Genomic DNA, 21,249 nt, shown 5'->3' with positions numbered 1-21,249 from the left:
TTTTATCTGAATATATAATATTCCTATAAAAAGATGTGAATATATTTTTATCAGATGGAACACAATAACACAAAAATGTACTACTACTTTCTCCCGCATCTATCCGGGGACCCGTTGCACACACACAGAGTTACAAACCTAAAAAAACTGTGTTGATCTGTATTTTTTTTTTTATCAGATGGAGTAATAAAGCTGAAAACTCCGAATAACTAAATCAGATAAATTTTCTCACTCAGGTCAACATGGGGTACCCAAAAATTAACAATTTTTTTTCTTTATATAATCTTGATCTGTAATTTGAATTTTTTTTCTTTAAATTTCTTTATTTTTTTTTCTCCTTTCTCTTATTCCTTTGTAAAACGAAAAAGAAGAAAACACCGAAAAGAAATATGCGTTTCCTGGCCATTAGTCTTTTAGTTGCCGTTTCGACAGGACTTGCTCAAGCTGCTCGTGTTGTCTACGATCTTAATATTACATATACTACCGCTAATCCTGATAATCTCTTTGAACGTAGAGTTGTTGGTGTCAACGGAAAATGGCCGTAAGTCTTTATATGATTTATTTAAATTATAATTGGTTTACTTATTTGTTTTTTTTTTAATTTATTTTATAGACCACCTTCTATTGAAGCTAATATACATGATACTTTAGTTATGAATGTCCATAATCAATTAGACACATATACTGCCCTACATACTCATGGTATGTTTCAAAATAATACTGGTTGGATGGATGGCCCTATTGGTGTTACTCAATGGTAAAATGGACTATTTTATTTATTTTATCTCTTTCTGTTATTAACTTTATGTTTAGTCCTATTCCTCCTGGTTCTAAACTTACCTATGAATTTGAACTTACACAACATGGTTCTTACTGGATTCACTCACATTATAGGGTAATTTTTTTTTTTAAAAAAACTTGATATTTTTTTTTAAAAAAAGAAAATTATATTTGTAGGGTCAATATATGGATGGTCTTCGTATGCCATTTGTTATTCACAATACTAATGAAACATATAAATATGATCATGATATAACTATTCCTTTCCAAGGTAATGCATGTGCTTTAGCTAATTTATCTATATTCAAGACCGTTAATTGTTTATCCTATTATTATTCTTTTATATATATATAGATTGGTATCACGATGAAAGTGAAGTCGGAATTGCTACATTTATGAGTGAATGGAATCCTACTGGTGCTGAGCCTGTCCCTCAGTCTGGTTTTTTATTTAATAGTGTCAATGATAGTCTTTCTTTTGAACCAGGAAAAACTTATCGTCTTCGTTTGATTAATATGTCTGGTTTCTCTATGTTTTACTTTAGTATTGATGGTCATGATATGGAAGTAATTGAACTTGATGGTGTCGAAACCGAACGTCATACTGTAAAGTCTGTCTTTTTAACCGCTGCTCAACGTATCTCTGTACTTGTTACTGCCAAAAACACTACTGATACTAACTATTATATGCATGCTGACATGAATACAGATATGTTTGATATTCTTCCTGATGATCTTCTCTATAATCTTACTATTCCACTTTATTATAACAAGAATAGCAACACATTTGCCCCTAGTGAAGATGTAGGTATGGCTAGTACATTTGATGAGATGGCTCTCATTCCTAAGCAAATCGAACGTGCTGAACTCTATGATCAGCTGGTCAATTTGACTTTTGATTTCCAAGTCACCACTGATGGTATTAACCGAGGCATGTTCAACGAAATCCCTTATCTTTCTCCCAAGGTCCCCACTCTCAACACCATGCTTACCTCAGGTAATCTCTCTACTGATGTATCCATTTATGGTCCTCAATCAATGGCCTATATCTTGGATCATATGAATATGGTTCAAGTTGTTGTGAATAACCTTGATGCTGGTGCTCATCCTTTCCATCTTCATGGTCACATATTCCAAATGGTGGGTCGTGGTCCAGGTGTATACACGGGTGATGATAGTGTTGTTGAATGGTTCCTTGATAATCCTTCTCGACGAGATACTATTCTTGTCCCAGCTGAAACATTCGTATTGATTCGTTTTAGAGCCGATAATCCTGGTGCTTGGTTCTTCCATTGTCATATCGAATGGCATTTGGAAACGGGTCTCGCTGCTACCTTTATTGAAGCTCCTGATGTTGCCCAACAACGTATGAAATTACCTCAAGCCTTTAAGGATATTTGCACTACAGGCAATAATCCTTATCGAGGTAATGCTGCTGCTAAAGAAGGATTAGATCTTGAGGGTGTACCCGATGGCATTCGTATGATCTATGATGGTTTTACTCCTAAAGGTGTAGGTGCTATGGCTGGTTGTGTTATTTCTGCTTTACTTGGTATGACTGCCATTGTTTTATATTCTCGTCTTGATCCTTTTAAGGAAGCTCGTGCTATTGCTGCTACTAAAGCTAGCAAGTTCTAAATCAATCAAATATACAAAAAAAAAAAAAAAAAAAACTTATTTTTTTTTCCCCTACGAATTGGATCAATTTTTTTAATATTCCCCCCTTCACCAGAAAAAAAAAATAAGTAATATATTCATTTTTTTTTTTATTTTAGATTTTTTTATTTACATATTCTGTTATATAGTATTATATCATTATTTTATATTATTCATATTTTTCTCTCCCCTCCTCTTTATTTAATTTAGTTTACGTATAATTAATCTATTATCTTTCTATCACTATACTCTCTTGTTTAATTTGTTATATAAAAATCAATAAAAAAAAGAAAACTACTTGTTTTTCTATTATTATATAATGAATAAATAACTATTTTATTTTTAACAAAAAATAAAATATTCCGTTGTCTAAGGGAATTATCGGTATTTATATTATGTAATATCCAGTTAGTCTATGTAAGTTATTATTTTTAGCCAATAAAGGATCACTTAGATTAAACATGTCCAGCCAAATTTGAGTCTAGTCGTTAAAACAGAAGAATCTCCCTTGTCTTACTTACAATCACGGCTTTCCAAGTACTTTTGTTCTTTGTAAATATTTCTCTTCTGCCAGTACTATTCTTTAAAGTTATTTTAGTAGTCTATTAATTAATGTCCATAATATACACAGCTCTTTTTTTTTTTTTTTTTTTTTTTTTTTTTTGAAAAATAAATAAATAAAGCTATTTGATCTTATTAATATTTGCAGAGGAAGAACAAAAATAGTCATTACCAAATAAATACATGTATATGCTTTCTCTTAGGATAATTTTTATAATATATATTTGCCTATAACATGCTTAATTATATTCTGTCCTCATCTATTTATATTTGTATATTCATATTAAATTAGTTAAAAAAAAAAAAGATCTAGAATTGTCTAAATTTCAAGTATCGTACATATAATTAACAAAATTGCTGAGCAATACCCTGGTTATATTAAAGTACTTCAATTTTTGTTAGGTTTATACAATGCCGAAAAAATGAAATTAAAAAAAGGGGGAGTAGGCTGATTCATTTTTTTTTTTTTTTTTAAAAAAAAAAGAAAACAAAAAGAGGGATTACTTTCATTTGGTTTAAACTATCAGGGTTTTCCCGAATTACATAAACAAATAGAAAGAAACCAATCACGTTGAACTGTTCAGGGTCCGTTTAATTATTGTAACTCAATACAAGAATGGAAAGAAAAAAAATCAGGGTTCTCAAGGGTTAAAATTATCTTTTATTTCCCTTTCTGTTTATTTTTCCTTTCCCGAAGCTTATTCATTGGCCCTGAAAAAACGAATATGAAACTATTTATTTTATTTTATTTTATTTTTTATTTTTTTTTTTTTTTTTGTCTTTCCAATCCCTATTTTGTATAAAAAGAAAAATTCAAATTAAGGGATTTTTCTTTTTTCTTTTTTGTTTTACTTTACTCTTTGTTATATTATATTATATTTATTTTATTTTTGCACTCTGCTTTAAATTATAATATAACTTTTTCTTTTTATTTATTTTTTTTTATATCAACAAAAATGACTACAGATAAATTATTTCAAGAACTTGAAAAAGAATTTTTACTTTCAAAAGATCAACTTCAGCCTATTATTGATGGTTTCAAGGCAGAGTATAAACTAGGATTGAAAACACCTTCAAAAGGTTTAGCAACCATGATTCCTTCTTTTGTAACCAAGATGCCCACGGGCAATGAAAAGGGTACCTTCCTTTCTTTAGATTTAGGAGGTACCAACTTACGTATCGCAGCCGTCGAATTAAAAGGTGCTGGTAAAGCAGTCGTTCACGAACTTAAACGTAGTCCTACGGTAGAATTGAAAGCGGGTGAAGGTTCAGTCTTTTTTGACTGGATTGCTGATGCCATTCATGATCTCATCTCTGTTGATGCTAAACATTTGTTTAATGAATCTCAAATCTCTGGTAAAGAAACACTTTCCTTAGGTGTGTGTTGGAGTTTTCCTGTTGAGTAAGTTTTTTTTTATTATTATTATTTTTATTCTAAATTCCTCCTTTTTATTCTCTCTTTATTTATGAACTCTTTTTTTTTGTTTGTTTTAAAAAAAAAAAATAGTCAAACAGCTGTTGATCGTGGTACTATTCTTAGAATGGGAAAAGGGTTTACTCTTAAGAACACAGAAGGTCATGACCTTGCTGACATGTTTCATGAAGCTTTTAGGAGAAAGGTAAATATATACTATTGTATACACATACATTCATACATGTGTATTTATTTATTTATATTTTTTTTGTTTTTTTTTAATTATATGGTTTAGAACTTGAATGTTAAGGTGACTGCCATTTTGAATGATACAGTGGGTACACTTGTTGCTCATGCATATACAAATCCTGCTTGTCGTATTGGCCTTATATTTGCTACAGGAGTGAATGCTGCTTATCCCGAAAAGGTACCTTTGATTACTAAATTAGATGAAACTATTCGCAACGAATACGCCGAGGGTACAGAGATGCTGATTAATACCGAAATTGATATATTTGGCAATGAATCTTATTTACCCTTAACTAAATATGACCTTACCCTCGATCTCTCACATAATCAACCCAAATTCCAACTCTATGAAAAGATGCTATCAGGTGCTTACCTTGGTGAATTAACTCGTTTAATTGCTATTGATTTCATCAAGGCTGGTATTCTGTTTGGAGGTCATGTTCCTGAGGGATTTGATGAACCTTGGTCATTCCCTACCATGTATATGAGTACCTTGGAAAATGACAATGAAATAGAGCGTAAGAAGAGTTTTGAACTCTTGAGTCATTTTAATTGCGTTAATACCCCTACTTTGAATGATATTGCCATCTTAACTCGTATCTGTCGTATTGTCTCTACTCGTGCTGCCTCATTGGCCGCTGTGGCTATTATTTCATTAATAGATCAACAACATCTTTTAGATATGGATCATAATGAAATTGTTATCGGTATTAATGGCTCTACTTATGAGTTCTATCCTCATATGGACTTGCGTGTTCGACGTGCATTGAATGAATGGTACGGTAAAGAAACCAGTGATAAGATTACACTTGAGGTTGCTTCTGAAGGTGGCAGTGTAGGTGGTGCATTAATTGCGATGTTATGCAAGTAATTATCTCAAGTACATATGCGTATTCATTTATATACATACATTACATTACATTACATACAAACAAACAAACAGCTGTATTATTATTACTTTTATTGTTATCTTCATATACAACTTTTTTTTTCTCTCTCTCTCATTATGTATATCATTTAGACATATATAAATAAAACAAGAGACTATATATACATTTATTTATTTATTTATATATTTTATTGTACATTTCGAAAAGTATTAAATAAGCCAAAGTTTCTATGAATTTTAGGCGATGAGGAGAGTTTATTATGCTGTGATTCACCATTTTGGGATGAAACATGAATATTAAAAGAAGAAGAAAAATCTGTAGTGGTGATCCTCTTTTTATCATGATAATAACCAGAACCAACGCGCCATACTTTTATGAAACCCCGAAAATCTGCAGTGACCATGATATGACCTTCAGAAGAGTATGATGTTGTCTCTTCTTGTTGACCATGAAGACTAGGACTTTTTTCTAAATTAGAAAGTACAGTGTGATTGTGGACTACCCCCCTATCCTGTTTCGTTCTTGCTATCTGTTGTCTTGTCTTTGTAGGAGCAAAAATGGCTGTTGTAACAACATAATCATGGGCTTCAAAATACTCAGCTCGATCATGTGTTTTAGAATTATCAGTTTGGTGTCTTTCTTGTCTTTTTTTTGCTAACCATTTCGATATACGAGTCTGTTGATGTAAAGAGGATGTAAGTTTATGAGTTGATAAGACTGGGATTTGTTGATTATCAAAATCTGATAACATATATTTATCATTTCTTGAACCTCCTTGGTTTAAAGATGATATATTAGTTTGTTCTGTATGCCAAATATAAACATGACAATCCTCAGAACCACTTATAACATATTTTCCATCATCACTATCATAGATAGTATGTATATGTTAGTATATATTATATATATGCATATATATAATATATTGTTAGTATTACTAATTTACCTAAAAGTAGCTTTAATTTGGAGTGATGTATTTTCTAATCCTTTATATTTAAAAATCAAACTTTTATCCTTCAAGTTATATAATCTTACTTTGGAATCATTGCTACTGATTAAAATTTTTTCATCTCCTGGTGGCATCCCAGGCATGGCTTCAATACCTGTAATCTTGGGGCCCCTTTTGGTAAGCCTTCGATGATGATGATGATGACCACCATAATTATTCATTACATTGATTTGTGTTATAAACTTTAAGTTTTGTGTTTCAAAGAAATAACAATAACCATCCTGTGAACCTGCAATGACAGTCTTACCATCTAATGTAAATCCAATTGCTGTTGGATATTTATTATCAGGTATTTCATTCCAAAATGCCACCCGTTTTTCTGGTATACTCCAAATTCGAATTCGGCCTTCCATGGACCCAGAAAGAAAATAACGATCATCCTATTATATAATTAACTATTGTTATGTATATAAAAGGAAGAAATGACAAAAAAAAAAAAAAAAAAAAAGAGAGAGAGATAGAATACACATTATATCATACTTTAGGATGAAACTCAACAGAGGTTACAAAATTCAAATGTTTAAATACACATAAACAATCCTTTTGAGATGTATGCCATAGCCTGTAAGTTATATGCATTAATATATAGTAAATACGTTTGGACTCTTCTCTTTTCTCTCTCTCTCTCTCTCTCCTTCTTTTATTATTTCCTTTCTTTTCAAATACCTTACTGTATAATCCATTGAGCTTGATAATAAAAAATTGTTCTAATAAAAATAATATACTTAAACACAAATAATAAAAAAAAAAAAATGCAAATTTATAAGTTATTACCTTTGACCAGGCCAAGTCAAGAATATCAGCTTCATGTCCTGTATACTCCATAAAGGGTGCTTCATCTAGGACGTTGATTGAATGGCCATTATTATTATCATAAGATTCGTCTAACACTTTCCAAAGACAAATAACACAATTTTGTCCGGCAGAAGCTAAATAACAACCATCTTTACTAAACCGAAGTACCCAAATTGCTCCATAAGGATAATTTGAACCAGGCTCAGTCAAGATATCAGACAGTTTACGATGATCATTCATTATGTCATGATGAGAATGTGATGCTGATAGTGTATCATATTTATGATGAGAAGTTGAAATCGTTTGTACTAGCATCAGTTTAGAAAATGCTGGATCATGTCTTTTACGCTTTGTTTTTATCTATGTTGAACATATTAATTTCAATAGATTAGGGGAAAGAAGAAGAAAAGAAAAAAAATACTTTTATATATCTTCCATAATTTTTATGTTCTGGTGATAATGAATCATGGGCTTCTAGTATAAGATTATTATTACAAGTAGTCGAAAAGGAATTTCCTTCTTCTTCTTCTTCTTCTTCCTCCTCCTCTTCCTCATCTTCTTCAGAGAATGAGTTATGATTGGATGAAGTAATACTTATTGTTTCTTCTATATCTTCTTCATGCCATAGTCTTGATGTATTTCTTTCTTCTATTTGTAAATAAATATTGTTCTTTCCTTTTCTATAATGGAATTTTATTAAACATACAAAACAAATTGACAAGTTATTATTTCTTACTCTATAGTTGGTTGATAACCTTATTAATTTAATGTATCACATAAAAAATGTGTAAATATTTACCTTCTTTAATAATCTCTTGTTCAATTAAATTTTTCTTTTCGAAATCTATGCAATAGATAAAGTTATGATTGGCTCCCCCTTATTTTCTCTCTCTCTCTCTCTCTCTTTAACTCTTGTTTAATTACATAATAAAGAGGATTTTTTTATTTGATTTGATATCGACTAGTATAAATCAAACAGAAAGAAAAAGAAATTATTCTCGATAAAATTCAAAATTTAATGTTGTTATTCTATTGTTACATTATTTTCTTCCATGACAAGTTTAGTTTTGTACTGTTGTAATTTATCTTTTGTTGAATTGACCGAGATTGTCATTACAGAAAGGAGAAAATAAAATAAAGATGTTAAAAAGAAAAGGAGAAAGAGAGAGTAAAAAAAAAAAAAAAAAAAACTAGGTCCTTTTTTTTGACGGAGGCATTTTTCTTCTTCTCCTTTTCAAACAATCTATTTATATATAAACAAGCGTGGCACAAGAAGAATTAGTATCTAACGTATTAAATCGGCTTATCACTCGTCGTGCAATAATAAAAAGAAAACTTATGCTTACAATAAGATTGTAATGCTGCCAAATAGATACATTCATATTCACCGTATCTCTTTCGAGATATTAGTCAATAATCATCTCGAACATTGTTTTCTAAATTTATTTTTCATACTGTTGTATTAACGAACAAAATTATCCGAGAACATGTGAAACAATAATCACTTTTTTTCTTTCAATAAATCAAACACATCTATTTTCTTTTTTTAACATGTCTCCCTGGCAAATATATTTATACAAACACCTTCATAAACTTCATCATCACTTCTTTCACTGTGTTGTCATCATTATTAAGACCAAAAAAAAAAAAAAAAAAAAAAAAAAAAAAAAAAAAAATTCTCATATTTCATCGCTTATTAATCGTACCGTCGTAGTTACTCATCACTTGCTCTTTTCCTTCTTTACTCGCTGATTTTTTTTAGTAATAATGTAACCTAAGAAATGCTGATAAATCCACTATTTTGTACTTGCATTAAATTTAATACTAGTTTACCACTACTAAGGCTTATTACAAGCAAAATAATAAGTACTACTACTGTTACTGCAGGAAAGTCGGTCTTTAGAAAATGACAATCACCTTTTACTACTTGCATTTTCAAAAACCGCCACTCATTGAGGGAGTGTGGGTGGAGGAAAGCGGGTTCCAGCAATCATCATTGATATTGTAAAAGATTAACATATCTCTTCAAGTTATATAAAATAATATGAAAAGGAACTAATTTGTTTATACTAATTTGTTTATGATAATTATAACGTAAATGAATAGGTTTTGTGTGACTGTTATATTTCCCTTTTTTTTTTGTAAATCTTTTTTTATTCGTCTCTTCCCCCCCCGCTACTTCTTGTCCTTCTTCCGTTCTCCCCCCCCTTTTTTTTTTCTTTTTACATTCAACCTTTATTTGTCATCCAAAAATGATTAGACAAATTGCACGTACTTCAATCCAGCAAGTAGCAAGACCCACTTTATTTTTAACTAGAACAACTTATATACCTATATTGAGACGTAGAATAGTGTTTTGTAATAAACTTGATCAACGCTCATTTAATACAAGTAGTATACGATGTATGATTAATAATGATAATAATAATGACAAATCATCTTATTCAGTAACGTAAGGAAATCCAAACACATCTCTATAGATCTGCTCTATTCTATTTTATTTATGCCAATATTATAAATAGTACATTAACAACAGACAGATACCATCGTTTATCAGATGAAATATTAGAACATATCATTAGTGTTTTAGAAGACATAAGTGACGAAGTGGATATAAAAGGGTTTGATGTAGAATATAGCGTAAAGTATCTATTTATATAGACATGAAAAAAAAGGTTGAAATATACTTAAAGAGGTCTATTATGATTAGCAAGGTGTGATGACACTATCTCTTGGTGAAAAGGGAACTTATGTGGTCAATAAACAGCCACCCAATCATCAAATTTGGCTATCATCTCCTATTAGGTAAATTGTCTACATCTCTCTCTCTCTCTCATTTGTATTACGTAATCAGTGAACTAAATATGTATCTATTTAAATATTAGCGGTCCACAAAGATATGATTATGACGAAAAGTATCAAAAATGGTTTTATCATCGAGATAATCATACATTAGATGAAGTTTTAAATGCAGAGTTATCGCAAGCGTTAGGAAGGGATGTTAATGTACTTGAAGGATTTGAGCCCGAAGAAAAATAAAAAGTACAATGTATAATTGTTCCTTATTTAAGAAAGGAAAAGGATATATAAAAATCAAGTAGAGTATATAACATACAAATAACACTTGTAATGAATCATCTTTAAAATAGAAGACATTCTCTTGCAAAATAAATAAATAAAATAAACAAGAATTGAAAATGTTTATTATATAAATGCTTTAAATGATTCTCCTTTTATAAGTCTATTATCTTTACTCCAAATGAATAAAATCGTTTTATATACATACATCTGTATATTATACATACATGTTTACACTCTTTTTTTTTATTTTATTTAGATGAATATATGTCAATCTCTGGGACATCATCATTATAAGGCGTAAAAGGGTAATATATGTAATATGTGTAAATATATATATATATATATATACGCATGTGTATTTAAATAATAGTACCCACTTACATTGATTTATTACATAGTTCATTTAACGTAGTCAAAACAGAATCTACATTAGATATATAATAACCTGCCTCTGTACTCCTTTTACCCACTATACAAGTAATCACTTTTAATTGCTTTTGTTTTCCCAAGAATTGAAACATATCCTCATCTGAACGATCATCACCAATAGCCAAGATAAAATCAGGATGTGTCTCTTGAAGAATTCTATTCGCTATGGAGCTTTTGTTGATATCATGAGGGATCACTTCAATCGTTGTATTGCCTGCTACAACATGAACTGCGAAATTCTTATTAACAGAGTCTGCAATATGATTCTGACATTCAGCTGCTTGCCATGATCTAATTATTATTAAGCTAAGTTAAAAGCCATCAACAATGTACATAAATATAAATATAGAACTACTTTACATATATTGAGAATCGAAACATTCAGCATTACGATAATGCTATTATTGAATACGTATACAAATACGTATACATATATTTATATATACATATACATATATCATTAGTAAATATTTCCCATCCATGTAAAATAGATAAACTACTCAGTATTTACCCAAACAATAGATGTATCTTTTGTTTCCATATAAGCACCAGGTGTACGTTCAGTATAATATTGAAAAATCTATTTAAAATAAATAAACCAATGCTGAATAGGATAGTTTTTTTTTTTTTTTTTTTTTTTTTTTTACCTCTTTTATGGTTGGCTTCCATGAAAAATCAACATTATCATAAACTTGTTGCCATTCTTCTCCCAAGGGTTTAATATAATACCCATTTTCAGCACTAATATTTTTTATGTCATTAGTTCATTATAATCTATATAAAGATTAGAATCATTTCTTTACCTTAACCCTAAATTGGGTATAGATCCTAAATCTGTTTCAATATTTAGCTTTGTTCTTCCTGAAATAACATATACAGCATTTCGAGGATCTGCTGTCAGTTTTGTTAATAATTCTAAACTCTTACTCAAGTCTGCAGATCCAGGAGGTTTCCCATGAGGAATTAAAGTACCACCATAATCAAATAGAAACCTATGTATGATAAGAGTTAATTTACACATACATCCACACTCATTTTCTCTTTTAATCCTACAATCTTTTTTTACTCCGTTTACAAGCTTCTACCAATAATTCTGATTCCAATTTAGGGATTTGTATAGAAAATCGACGTCCAGAAGATGTACTATGAATCTTTGAGAGTCTAGTTATGATATTTCTAGCAAAATTCTGAGCAGAGGTTGCTTCGATACTTTTGTATAATTCCTAATATATTCAGTTTATTTTTTTTTTATTTTTCACCATGTAATATTTATTTATACCTTCCATCTTTGTGATTTTTCTTCAGCTTCCATAGATAAAGCCTCATGAATAGCTTCACTTACTTGCTAATAGATACATTATTATTATTATTATTATTATTATTATTATTATTATTATTATTATTATTATTATTTTTCTTCATCTATACTATTATAAGAGTTTACTCTATAATCCCATGGGTTGATTCGAATAGATGCACCAAAGCTTCCATAAGTACCTGTAAACTTTTATTTTAACCCATATATTAATATGTATGTATATATATATATATATATTTGTATACATATACATATATATATATATCTATATGAAATCTCTCTCTCTCTCTCTCTCTCTCTCTCTCTCTCTCTTTCTCTCTTTCTCTCTTTCTCTCTTTCTCTCTTTCTCTCTTTTAATTTAGTTACCTCACTTAAGATTAACGGGTTATGTGTCTCCTTTTGACAAACGATATATTCATGTGAAGTCAAATTCATACCATCTCTTAAAGGAGTTAATAAACAAGCATCAGCACAGGTTAATAAAGCTAAATATTGTGTAAATGAAATATCTTGATGTAAAAAGACAATAGGTTGATAAGAGATGGTACTAAATTTAGAATTAACACGAGATACGACATCCGAGATATGAGCTCTCAATTCATTATGCTCAGAGGTAGAGAGAGCGATCTGAATGAGTATCACCTCTCCACGCCATTCAGGATGTCGTATCAAAAATTCTTCAAAGGCCAGCATCTTTTGACGTACGCCCTTAATCGAATCCAATTTGTCTCGAGCTACAATTAACTTTTTATCTGCATATTTCTCTTTTAACTTGGTAACCCATCGAGATACATTAGGATCCGCTATCTTCTTTTGTAGGGCATGTATATCGATACCAATAGGGTTAATATCCACTGAACAATAATGAGTATCTAAGTGGATACCTGAGGGAGTTGCGTCTACAGAAAGAATACGAGAACATGTTTGAAGAAAATGACGAGCAAAAGAATATGTTTGAAATCCAATACAATCGGATTGTAACATGGCTTGAAGTAATTCTTTTCGAGCTATAAAGTGGCAATAAGTAAATGAAATGAAATAAAATGAAATAAAATGAAATGAAATTCTATATTACGAGGTAAACATCTAAATAATTCAGAACTAGGAAAAGGAATATGAAGAAAGAAGCCTATGATTGCATTAGGGATCTTTTCACGAATCATTCCAGGTAAAAGCATTAAATGATAATCATTTATCCAAACTAATTTTATTAACATTAACTTTTCTTTCCTTTCCTTTCTATTATGTCAACTTACTTAAATCACCTTCCTTATAAATACCAGTAATCGTATTAGCAAATTGTTGATTTAATTCTTTATAAGCTTTATAAGATTCACCTTCCTGAGACATTAAACTATGTGCATCATCTTGCACAACATAATGAAAATAAGGCCAAAGTACCTTTGAGATATATAAGAATACGAGTATTCTAATGTATGTATGTAAAAAAAAAAAAAAAAAAGACTTACTTGTTTACAATATTCATTATAATGACCTTCAAATATGTCATCAGTAGGCATAACAGGATATGTATGATAATCTTCAACAAAGACTTTATAAATGTCTTGTTTTGTCTTTTTAGATAAAGAGTCTATAGGCATCCCCAAGGTACCCACCCAAGTTAAATGATCCAATCGATCTTGAATTGAAAAGAGTGTATTATTTAAACCAATATTACCTATCGAACAAGGTTTAACAGACCAAGTAGGATCTGAAGATACTTTAGCACAACCGTCACTATCTATAATAATAGAAGAACGTTTGCTTCCTGAAGAAGCCCTACTACTCATCGTATTTAAAAAGCTAGATTCATGGTTTCTATCACATAAATCCTCATCACGTACTTGTTTACTACGTGGTTGAACAAGTATTTCAGGTCGAGTAAAGTCAAATAAAGATTCTTCAGCATAATAGTTATTTTTATTAACTTGACTTTCCTTTTGTTGATGCTTTGCTAAACTTTGAATGAGATTCGGAATGGGATTATTCGAATTATGATTAGTTGTCATAATAGAAGAATTAACTACATGCTGAGGTCTCTTTTCTTGAAGTTGAAAGTCAACTGTATACGGTGAGAATAAAGTAGCCACAATCACTCTTTTATCTGTAATTTTAGTCATACCCTAGAAAATGAAATGAAATAAAAAAAAAAATAATAATAAAAAAAAAAAAATTATAAAAAATAAAAAAAAATAAAAAAAAAATAAATAAAAAAAATTCAGTTACAATAAAAAAAAAACAAACAAAGCTTATATCAAAAAAGGAAATTAATATTTCTCATAATAATGTCGCATTATCAGGATTTTATCCAGTTAGAATGATTATTCTGAATTGTAGCAAAGACAAGAAGATGCTTCTCTGCGTGTGTGTGTGTGTGATTGGAATATTATATTATTCAAACAAGTAAGAAGGATACTTTCTTGAACAAAATAGTAGATTTTTATCCCAAATAAATTTCGACTTTTTTTTTTATTGTTGTTGTTGTTTCAAGACAATGAAGACTTGTCTAGAAAATGATGATATATTCCCTTGGGCTGCTTTAAATTTAAGTGTAGTAGATTATACCTCTGTGACTCACTTTTCTTCTTTTTTATAAATCATTTTTCATTCGTGACACAATTTTCTTTTAAATCATGTAGAATAAATATAAAAATGAACTTGAGGATTTCAATGTTAAAGTTGTTATTGTTACCGTAACATGGCGGAAGACGGATTTAAAAGAAAAGAAAAAAAAGAAAAGAAAAGAAAAGAAAAAAAAAAAGACAAGATTAAGTATAAAGGATATTGTGTACTGTTGCTTTTCTTCTAGTCATAATAATAAAGAAAAGGGCAAATCCATCCTATATATTCATCTCTTTAACAATCTTCATTTCTCGCATGTTTAAATTATATAAAAGACATGAGCTCTCATGTGAATAATAAAAACAAACTGTATATACTTTAACCGACTCGTTACCCTAATAAAATTAAAAAAAAAAAAAAAACGCGGGGAAATCGGAGATTAAAGTGAATCCCAAACAATGATTAGTTCATCATAATCACTTACCACTACTCTACTACGTATGATGATGCTACAACTACCACTTTTTTTTTCTCACTAATAAATAACTAAATTTTTTTTTCTTTTCTTTTCTTTTCTTCTCTCTCTCTTTTTTTTTTATTATAAATAAATAAATAAAATATGGTTAAAGTAACTGTTTGTGGCGCTGCTGGTGGTATTGGACAACCTCTTTCTTTACTTTTAAAGCAAAGTGAATACATTACACATTTATCTCTTTATGATATTGTAAATACACCTGGTGTTGCTGCTGATCTTAGGTAGATAGAAGAAATGATGTGTTTAAGAATAATAACTAATGATTTATATAAAAAAGTCATATTAATACTCAGTCCAAGGTAACTGGTCATGTAGGAGCAGCACAACTTGAAGAAGCTATTAAGGATTCTGCTATGGGTATTATACACATATATAATTTTTATTTTATTTTTTATTTCATACTTGTCTTATTATTTACAAATCTATTTTATTTTTCTCAAGTTGTTATTCCTGCTGGTGTCCCTCGTAAACCAGGTATGACTCGTGATGATCTTTTCAAGATTAATGCTGGTATTGTTCGTGACCTTGCTGTTGCTGCTGCCAAATTTGCCCCAAAGGCCATTATGTGTATTATTTCTAATCCTGTAAATTCTACTGTTCCTATTGTTGCAGAAGTTTTCAAACAATTTAATGTATATGATCCTCGAAGGTAATACACACACATATATATTTGTATGTATATGGTTTATTTATCTATATAGAATGATGTTGTTGATATAGAATCTTTGGCGTAACTACACTCGACCTTGTACGTGCTTCTAGATTTGTTTCAGAATTGATAGGTGGAGATGCAAAGTCACTTTATGTACCTGTTGTAGGTGGACACAGTGGTGTTACGATCTTACCTCTATTGTCTCAAGTGAAAGGAATTGAACAGTTAAGTCAAGAACAAATCGAGAAGGTCACTCATCGAATTCAATTTGGTGGTGATGAAGTAGTGAAGGCAAAGGATGGGGCAGGTTCGGCTACGTTATCCATGGCTTATGCAGGTGCACGTTTTGCTTTAAATATGATTGAAGCCATTGTGACTGGTAAAGGAGGTCATCAAATAGAATGTACCTATCTAGATCTTGCCTCGGATCCTGAAGGTGCAAACCAAATCAAGGAATGGATTGGTCATGACCTTGACTTCTTTTCTGTTCCTGTTGAATTAGGTCCTGAAGGTGTCAAGAAGATCTTACCCCTTGGTGAATTAAATTCATTTGAACAAAAATTACTTTCTGCTGCTATTACTGAATTAAAGGGTAACATCATGAAGGGCTCTACTTTTATCACTGAAGACCCTAAATTATAATAAATAAATAAATAAATAAATAAATATATATATATTTATATATATGTATACCAAAAATAAATAAATTGATATACAAAATAAAAATATACATGTATAAAGAGAGGAATATAGATGTGTGTAATTCTATTAATATAGCATTGTAGTAGTATTATTATTATTATTATTATTTTATTATTTTCCATTTAATTTAATAGCATTATTATTATTATGTGTTTCATCGGATATCGATAGTGTCAAGTTATTCGTTGCTTGTGTAAGTGCCTGTATGTTTGTGGTATTTGGACTACATTTTAAACCATACAAATATCCACTAAATAAATAAATAGGAGTGAATAAATCTATCTCTTTTCTTTTCTTTTCTTTACAAAGCCTTACAGGTATTTCTGATCATCAATTTTATCTTCAAAGAACATTTGTCTCATTTTAAAAAATGTAGTACAAGTTAATAAGCTATCACTACCTGCTTGATGTTGAGGTCCAATTCTTGCCACCTAAGCCAAATTGCATATATGAAAATGAGTTTAATAACACATACATACATAAATAAATAAACAAACAAACCTGTAAATCATCTGCAATATCTTGTAAACCACCTTTTAAATTTTTACAACTTTTCATTAAATATTTAATATCATATATACATGGAAAATAGGTTCGAAGTAATTCAAAAAATTCTGTTTCATCAGCAGGCATAACTGAACATGTAAGTACTTTTAATAAATATCCAAAATCATATCCACTAAATATAAATAATGTAAAGAGTTATAGAATGAGCCTTTTCTTTTCTTTTCTTTTCTTTTTACCTATGAAAAGATATCCATTTCACATCATCTAGTAAAACAAAGCCTGAACTAATTAATAATTCTCCAAAATGTTCTACATCTATTCCATATTCTTCATGTTTTTTGAAATCAATTCCTGACTTTGTTAATAATTCAATTGAATCTTGTGCATACATATCATCTCTTAATAAATGTTAAAGATGAATAATTAATTTAGATGAAAATAAAATAAAAAAGCTTACGCTAGACTAAATTTAAAATTAAACTGCCATGTACAAATGTTTGTAGGTAGATTACCATGTTGATCTGCAAACGTAACACCCAACTGAATAATCTTTAACATGTCCACATTACATCTTAATGTTTGATAATGATAATCCGTAGATGTCTTGAAACTGCCAATAGGTCTTGCTACTACACCAGGAAATTCAGTATCCTAACATGAAAGATAACTCAAATTAAAACAAAACAAAAAGGTATTCCTTTTATTATATGTATATCTATTGGGTTCTAACCATAGCTAAATATGGGTAATCTTCAACTAAATCACGTAGATAGGCCATTTCCTCTTCTAAATTTTCTGCCCAAACTTCTTTAATGTATTTTGCATCATTAACTGGCATAGTTTCTAGTCACTATTTTTATATTAAAATAAAAAAGAGAGAAAGAATGAATAAAAAGAGAAAAGAAGAATGAATAATAAAAAGAAAGAAAAAATAATTAAAGAATTAAAAAAAAAAAAAAAAAAAAAAAAAAAAAAAGGAGAGGCAATGATATTCGTGACGAAGCATATTGTAATTTCCTTTTTTTTTTTTTGCGAGTGACTTTTTTAAGAAAAAAAAAAAAAAACTCAGAAGATGCATACAACAACAACAACAGGGCAATTTCCTTCTTTATAATAAAATACAAATAGTTGAATTATAACCTATTTTTTTTTTCTTTATGTACAAAAGAACATAACAATAGAGTTAAGAAATAAAAAGTTTCTCCTCCTTTTTTTTTTAACTTCTTTTTAAAAGCGTAAGAACAGCAGCTGCTTCAACTGCATCTTCACCAACATAAACAGATAATGTTTGTGTATCATATGCCATAAAAGCAGAAGATGTGGATGTAGATGTGGATGTGGATGGATGCATTATTACATTTCTTTTATCAGCAAGTTGATTTTGATGATGTTGTTCCAGTAACGAATTTGGTTCTGAAGAAGTGTCAAGAGGGCTACATGAATCAGATACGGAAGAAGAAGAAGGTGTTGTTATGCTACTACTACTACTGCTTTGATTTTCCCATCTATTGCCATGCCCTGATTCTCTTCTTTTAGGTGTAGGCGCAGCAAATGAATCATGTCCTTTCTTTTTAGTAGCTGGAATATCTTTGTTATTATAAGATATAAATGCATTTGATCTCTTTCTTTTCTTTTCTGTCTTGTTTGTCGTTCTCTTTGTCATCGTGTTTGTTGCAGATGTAATCGTAATATAGTTATTATCACTACCATTTAGAATCTTACCATGTTTCCATTTTACTCCACAAGCATTACATAACGTTCCTGCTCCTTCGGGTCCTCTACGCCACATAGGGGTTGTTTTTGATCCACAATATAGACACTTTTTAATACCATTGTTATTATTATTATTATTTGTTTGTGTTCTATGTGTTTTCACTTTTGCAGTAGAAGTAGTAGTAGTAGAAGAAGAAGGCTTTAATTTTAATTTATCATGTTCTTCTAATCCAATTAAAGAGAATTAAATCTATTTAGTGTATATCCAGAGATTATCTTTTTTTTTTGTGTGTGTGTTTGTTTGTTGCTTTTTTACCTTTATCTAAATACTCTTCATCATTTTCCTTTAGTTGAGTAGATGATGATATATTTGTTTCAATGCACATCATTTCTGATCGATGATGAGTTACTTTTTCATTATGAAATTTCATCTAGAGTTCAAAAAATAAAATGAAAAATATAAATATATAAAAGCGTATATAATAGTTTTTTTTTTTTGTCAACTAACAAGCTCCATCATATTTTGACATAATGTTTCATAGGCAAGCACTATTTGCTTAATAGCAAGAAATAGTTCCGAAGATACATTGGAAATTAACATGTTGTTAACATGAACATTTTCATCAGGTTTATGTAAAGATGAATTCGTGATTGACAATCTGCAACTATTACTACAAACTGCTGCAAACTCTTCTAATTTTGTTTTAAAGGAAGTTTTCCCATCATCATCATCATCATCATCATCATCTTTTCTTTTTAGAATACATTCACATGGTGATTTCCTTGTAAAATGATAGGGGTAGAACGAGAATATAACCTATATTGTTTATTTATTAGTCTCAATATAACAAAGAAAAAAAAAAGGGAGAGAGTGAGAGGAATAGATACCTTGTGTGGGGCAACTGTGGTTAAGCATTCTGTTACCGCATCTTGAGGGAAAATATAAAAGATATGTCCAGGAGATGGCATGGATAGCTTTTTGTTGGTAAAGATGATTTCATATCGAATCAAGCGTTTACTATAATTGTTTTTCTTTGGATCAAGGTCCATTTTTAATGATGTTGTTCCATCACATAACTTTTCGGAATTTGGTATGGTATGCATAGGTTCAGCTTGTTCGGGACTTATTATTATTTCTTCATCTATAATTTCTGATTCAGTCATCTCAAAAAAAGTACAATGGGGAAATGTCTTGGCCCCTAACTGCACAGATGATACGCCCAGTAAGCGATGTTGAAAGCGATGAACATGTCCATCTACAGGATCGATGACATCTTCACTTAGATGTAAAGGTAATTGGTATTGTTGAAATGCATCTAATAAAATCGCACTTCTTTTGGTTTGTGCAATTAAAAATATAAAATATAATAGATGTGAATGGTTTTTTTTTATAAATCCGTCACTTCTTGTTCCTCAAGTCATTTTATTTCAGTAGTTACCCGTTATCTTGATTTGTTCTGGACATTCCTTTTTTTTTTTTGGTTAAAAATAGATGAGGGGAAAATGAAAGAAAAATAAATAAAACAAAAAAGTTGAAGAAATAAATAATAAAAATAAATAAAATAAAATAAATAAAATAAAATAAAACGAAATAAAGCGAAATAAAGCGAAATAAAATAAAATAAAACGAAATAAAACGAAATAAAGCGAAATAAAATAAAATAAAATATATAAATAGATCGATGAGAGATGAAGAAAAACTACAACTGAATTAAAAAGAATCTAAGAGTTTAGAATAAATAAAGTGAAAGACAAAGAATTACGATGATTGTAGTCAATAGTCAAAATGTAAAAGATAAAAGGGAAAAAATTAAAACATAAAAAAAATAAAATAAAATAACACTATCATTTATTATTGGGCCATGGTAGAATAATTAAAATTACATATAATTCTTTTAAAATAAGATAGATTAAATACTTGATGAAGGAAGAATCAAATGATGATTACCCAATGTAAGCATTCTTTAATCCAGCTTTATCGACACAACGAAGAGTAATGAATTTTTGATTACCTTGCATAAAGACCAGAAGTTTGACACTCTATAGTTTTATGTACTAACGTAAAAAAAGAAGGGGGAGGAATCTATGGCCATCGTAGTAGAGTGAATAGAATATTTAATATCGCATAAATTATATGAAACATCCTTTATATATATAAATATAAATAAATATATATATATATATATATAAAAAAAAAAAAAAAAAAAAAAAAAAAAAAAAAAAAAGCACAGGTACTTGTATTTAGCCCTAGCTTTTTTATTATTATTATTAATATTCAAAAAAATATACACATTTGTATTTTGTAGAGCAAAAGTTAAATATTAATATTTCTCATCTTTTTTTTTTTTTACTTTTTGATGATATTCAAAAAGAAGAATTATCAATAGGCTACCTGAA

General features: G+C 29.5%; 8 protein-coding genes across 8 annotated transcripts; 4 read left to right on the top strand and 4 right to left on the bottom strand.

Annotated features, from left to right (window-relative positions):
* Nucleotides 1-389: 389 nt before the first annotated feature.
* On the top strand, nt 390-2,417 carry BX663DRAFT_429922 (multicopper oxidase-domain-containing protein; the record flags this gene model as incomplete). The annotated part of the gene is made up of 5 exons (XM_051522762.1): nt 390-541; nt 614-757; nt 814-895; nt 958-1,051; nt 1,135-2,417. The coding sequence occupies 5 exons, from the start codon at nt 390-392 to the stop codon at nt 2,415-2,417; spliced, it is 1,755 nt and encodes a 584-aa protein (XP_051385417.1).
* Nucleotides 2,418-3,932: 1,515 nt separating this feature from the next.
* Nucleotides 3,933-5,718, top strand: BX663DRAFT_467926 (uncharacterized protein). The gene is made up of 3 exons (XM_051524080.1): nt 3,933-4,398; nt 4,504-4,615; nt 4,706-5,718. Exons 1-3 carry the CDS (start codon nt 3,953-3,955, stop codon nt 5,528-5,530), a joined length of 1,383 nt encoding a protein of 460 aa, XP_051385416.1. The 5' UTR covers nt 3,933-3,952; the 3' UTR covers nt 5,531-5,718.
* Nucleotides 5,663-8,535, bottom strand: BX663DRAFT_499704 (WD40-repeat-containing domain protein). Its single transcript, XM_051526221.1, has 9 exons — nt 8,393-8,535; nt 8,278-8,314; nt 8,153-8,197; nt 7,775-8,034; nt 7,333-7,713; nt 7,225-7,265; nt 7,039-7,120; nt 6,496-6,938; nt 5,663-6,415 (listed from the first exon to the last, which is right to left on the bottom strand). Exons 1-9 carry the CDS (start codon nt 8,465-8,467, stop codon nt 5,737-5,739), a joined length of 2,043 nt encoding a protein of 680 aa, XP_051385415.1. The 5' UTR covers nt 8,468-8,535; the 3' UTR covers nt 5,663-5,736.
* A 966-nt stretch (nt 8,536-9,501) lies between these two features.
* On the top strand, nt 9,502-10,535 carry BX663DRAFT_499691 (uncharacterized protein). Its single transcript, XM_051526220.1, has 4 exons — nt 9,502-9,805; nt 9,876-9,993; nt 10,064-10,158; nt 10,239-10,535. The coding sequence occupies exons 1-4, from the start codon at nt 9,606-9,608 to the stop codon at nt 10,390-10,392; spliced, it is 567 nt and encodes a 188-aa protein (XP_051385414.1). The 5' UTR covers nt 9,502-9,605; the 3' UTR covers nt 10,393-10,535.
* A 246-nt stretch (nt 10,536-10,781) lies between these two features.
* BX663DRAFT_499683 (glycosyltransferase family 20-domain-containing protein) lies at nt 10,782-14,354 on the bottom strand. Its single transcript, XM_051526219.1, has 12 exons — nt 13,651-14,354; nt 13,438-13,582; nt 13,257-13,382; nt 12,548-13,188; nt 12,308-12,367; nt 12,143-12,208; nt 11,917-12,086; nt 11,667-11,855; nt 11,511-11,604; nt 11,375-11,443; nt 11,224-11,261; nt 10,782-11,154 (listed from the first exon to the last, which is right to left on the bottom strand). The coding sequence occupies exons 1-12, from the start codon at nt 14,299-14,301 to the stop codon at nt 10,812-10,814; spliced, it is 2,592 nt and encodes an 863-aa protein (XP_051385413.1). The 5' UTR covers nt 14,302-14,354; the 3' UTR covers nt 10,782-10,811.
* A 977-nt stretch (nt 14,355-15,331) lies between these two features.
* BX663DRAFT_499682 (malate dehydrogenase, NAD-dependent) lies at nt 15,332-16,637 on the top strand. Its single transcript, XM_051526218.1, has 4 exons — nt 15,332-15,499; nt 15,556-15,635; nt 15,720-15,927; nt 15,999-16,637. The coding sequence occupies exons 1-4, from the start codon at nt 15,363-15,365 to the stop codon at nt 16,570-16,572; spliced, it is 999 nt and encodes a 332-aa protein (XP_051385412.1). The 5' UTR covers nt 15,332-15,362; the 3' UTR covers nt 16,573-16,637.
* A 52-nt stretch (nt 16,638-16,689) lies between these two features.
* BX663DRAFT_499679 (ribonuclease H-like domain-containing protein) lies at nt 16,690-18,095 on the bottom strand. Its single transcript, XM_051526217.1, has 5 exons — nt 17,870-18,095; nt 17,597-17,790; nt 17,376-17,537; nt 17,134-17,311; nt 16,690-17,063 (listed from the first exon to the last, which is right to left on the bottom strand). Exons 1-5 carry the CDS (start codon nt 17,975-17,977, stop codon nt 16,944-16,946), a joined length of 762 nt encoding a protein of 253 aa, XP_051385411.1. The 5' UTR covers nt 17,978-18,095; the 3' UTR covers nt 16,690-16,943.
* Nucleotides 18,096-18,355: 260 nt separating this feature from the next.
* BX663DRAFT_549427 (uncharacterized protein) lies at nt 18,356-20,317 on the bottom strand (the record flags this gene model as incomplete). The annotated part of the gene is made up of 5 exons (XM_051531144.1): nt 18,356-19,077; nt 19,169-19,283; nt 19,361-19,669; nt 19,741-20,185; nt 20,292-20,317. The coding sequence occupies 5 exons, from the start codon at nt 20,315-20,317 to the stop codon at nt 18,356-18,358; spliced, it is 1,617 nt and encodes a 538-aa protein (XP_051385410.1).
* Nucleotides 20,318-21,249: the final 932 nt, after the last annotated feature.

This window comes from Cokeromyces recurvatus (genome assembly GCF_025118155.1).
Source record: "Cokeromyces recurvatus strain NRRL 2243 chromosome Unknown BX663scaffold_5, whole genome shotgun sequence".
Classification (NCBI taxonomy): Eukaryota; Fungi; Mucoromycota; class Mucoromycetes; order Mucorales; family Mucoraceae; genus Cokeromyces; species Cokeromyces recurvatus.
Note: the sequence above shows the minus strand (reverse complement) of the source record. Positions and strands in the feature narration are given on the sequence as shown.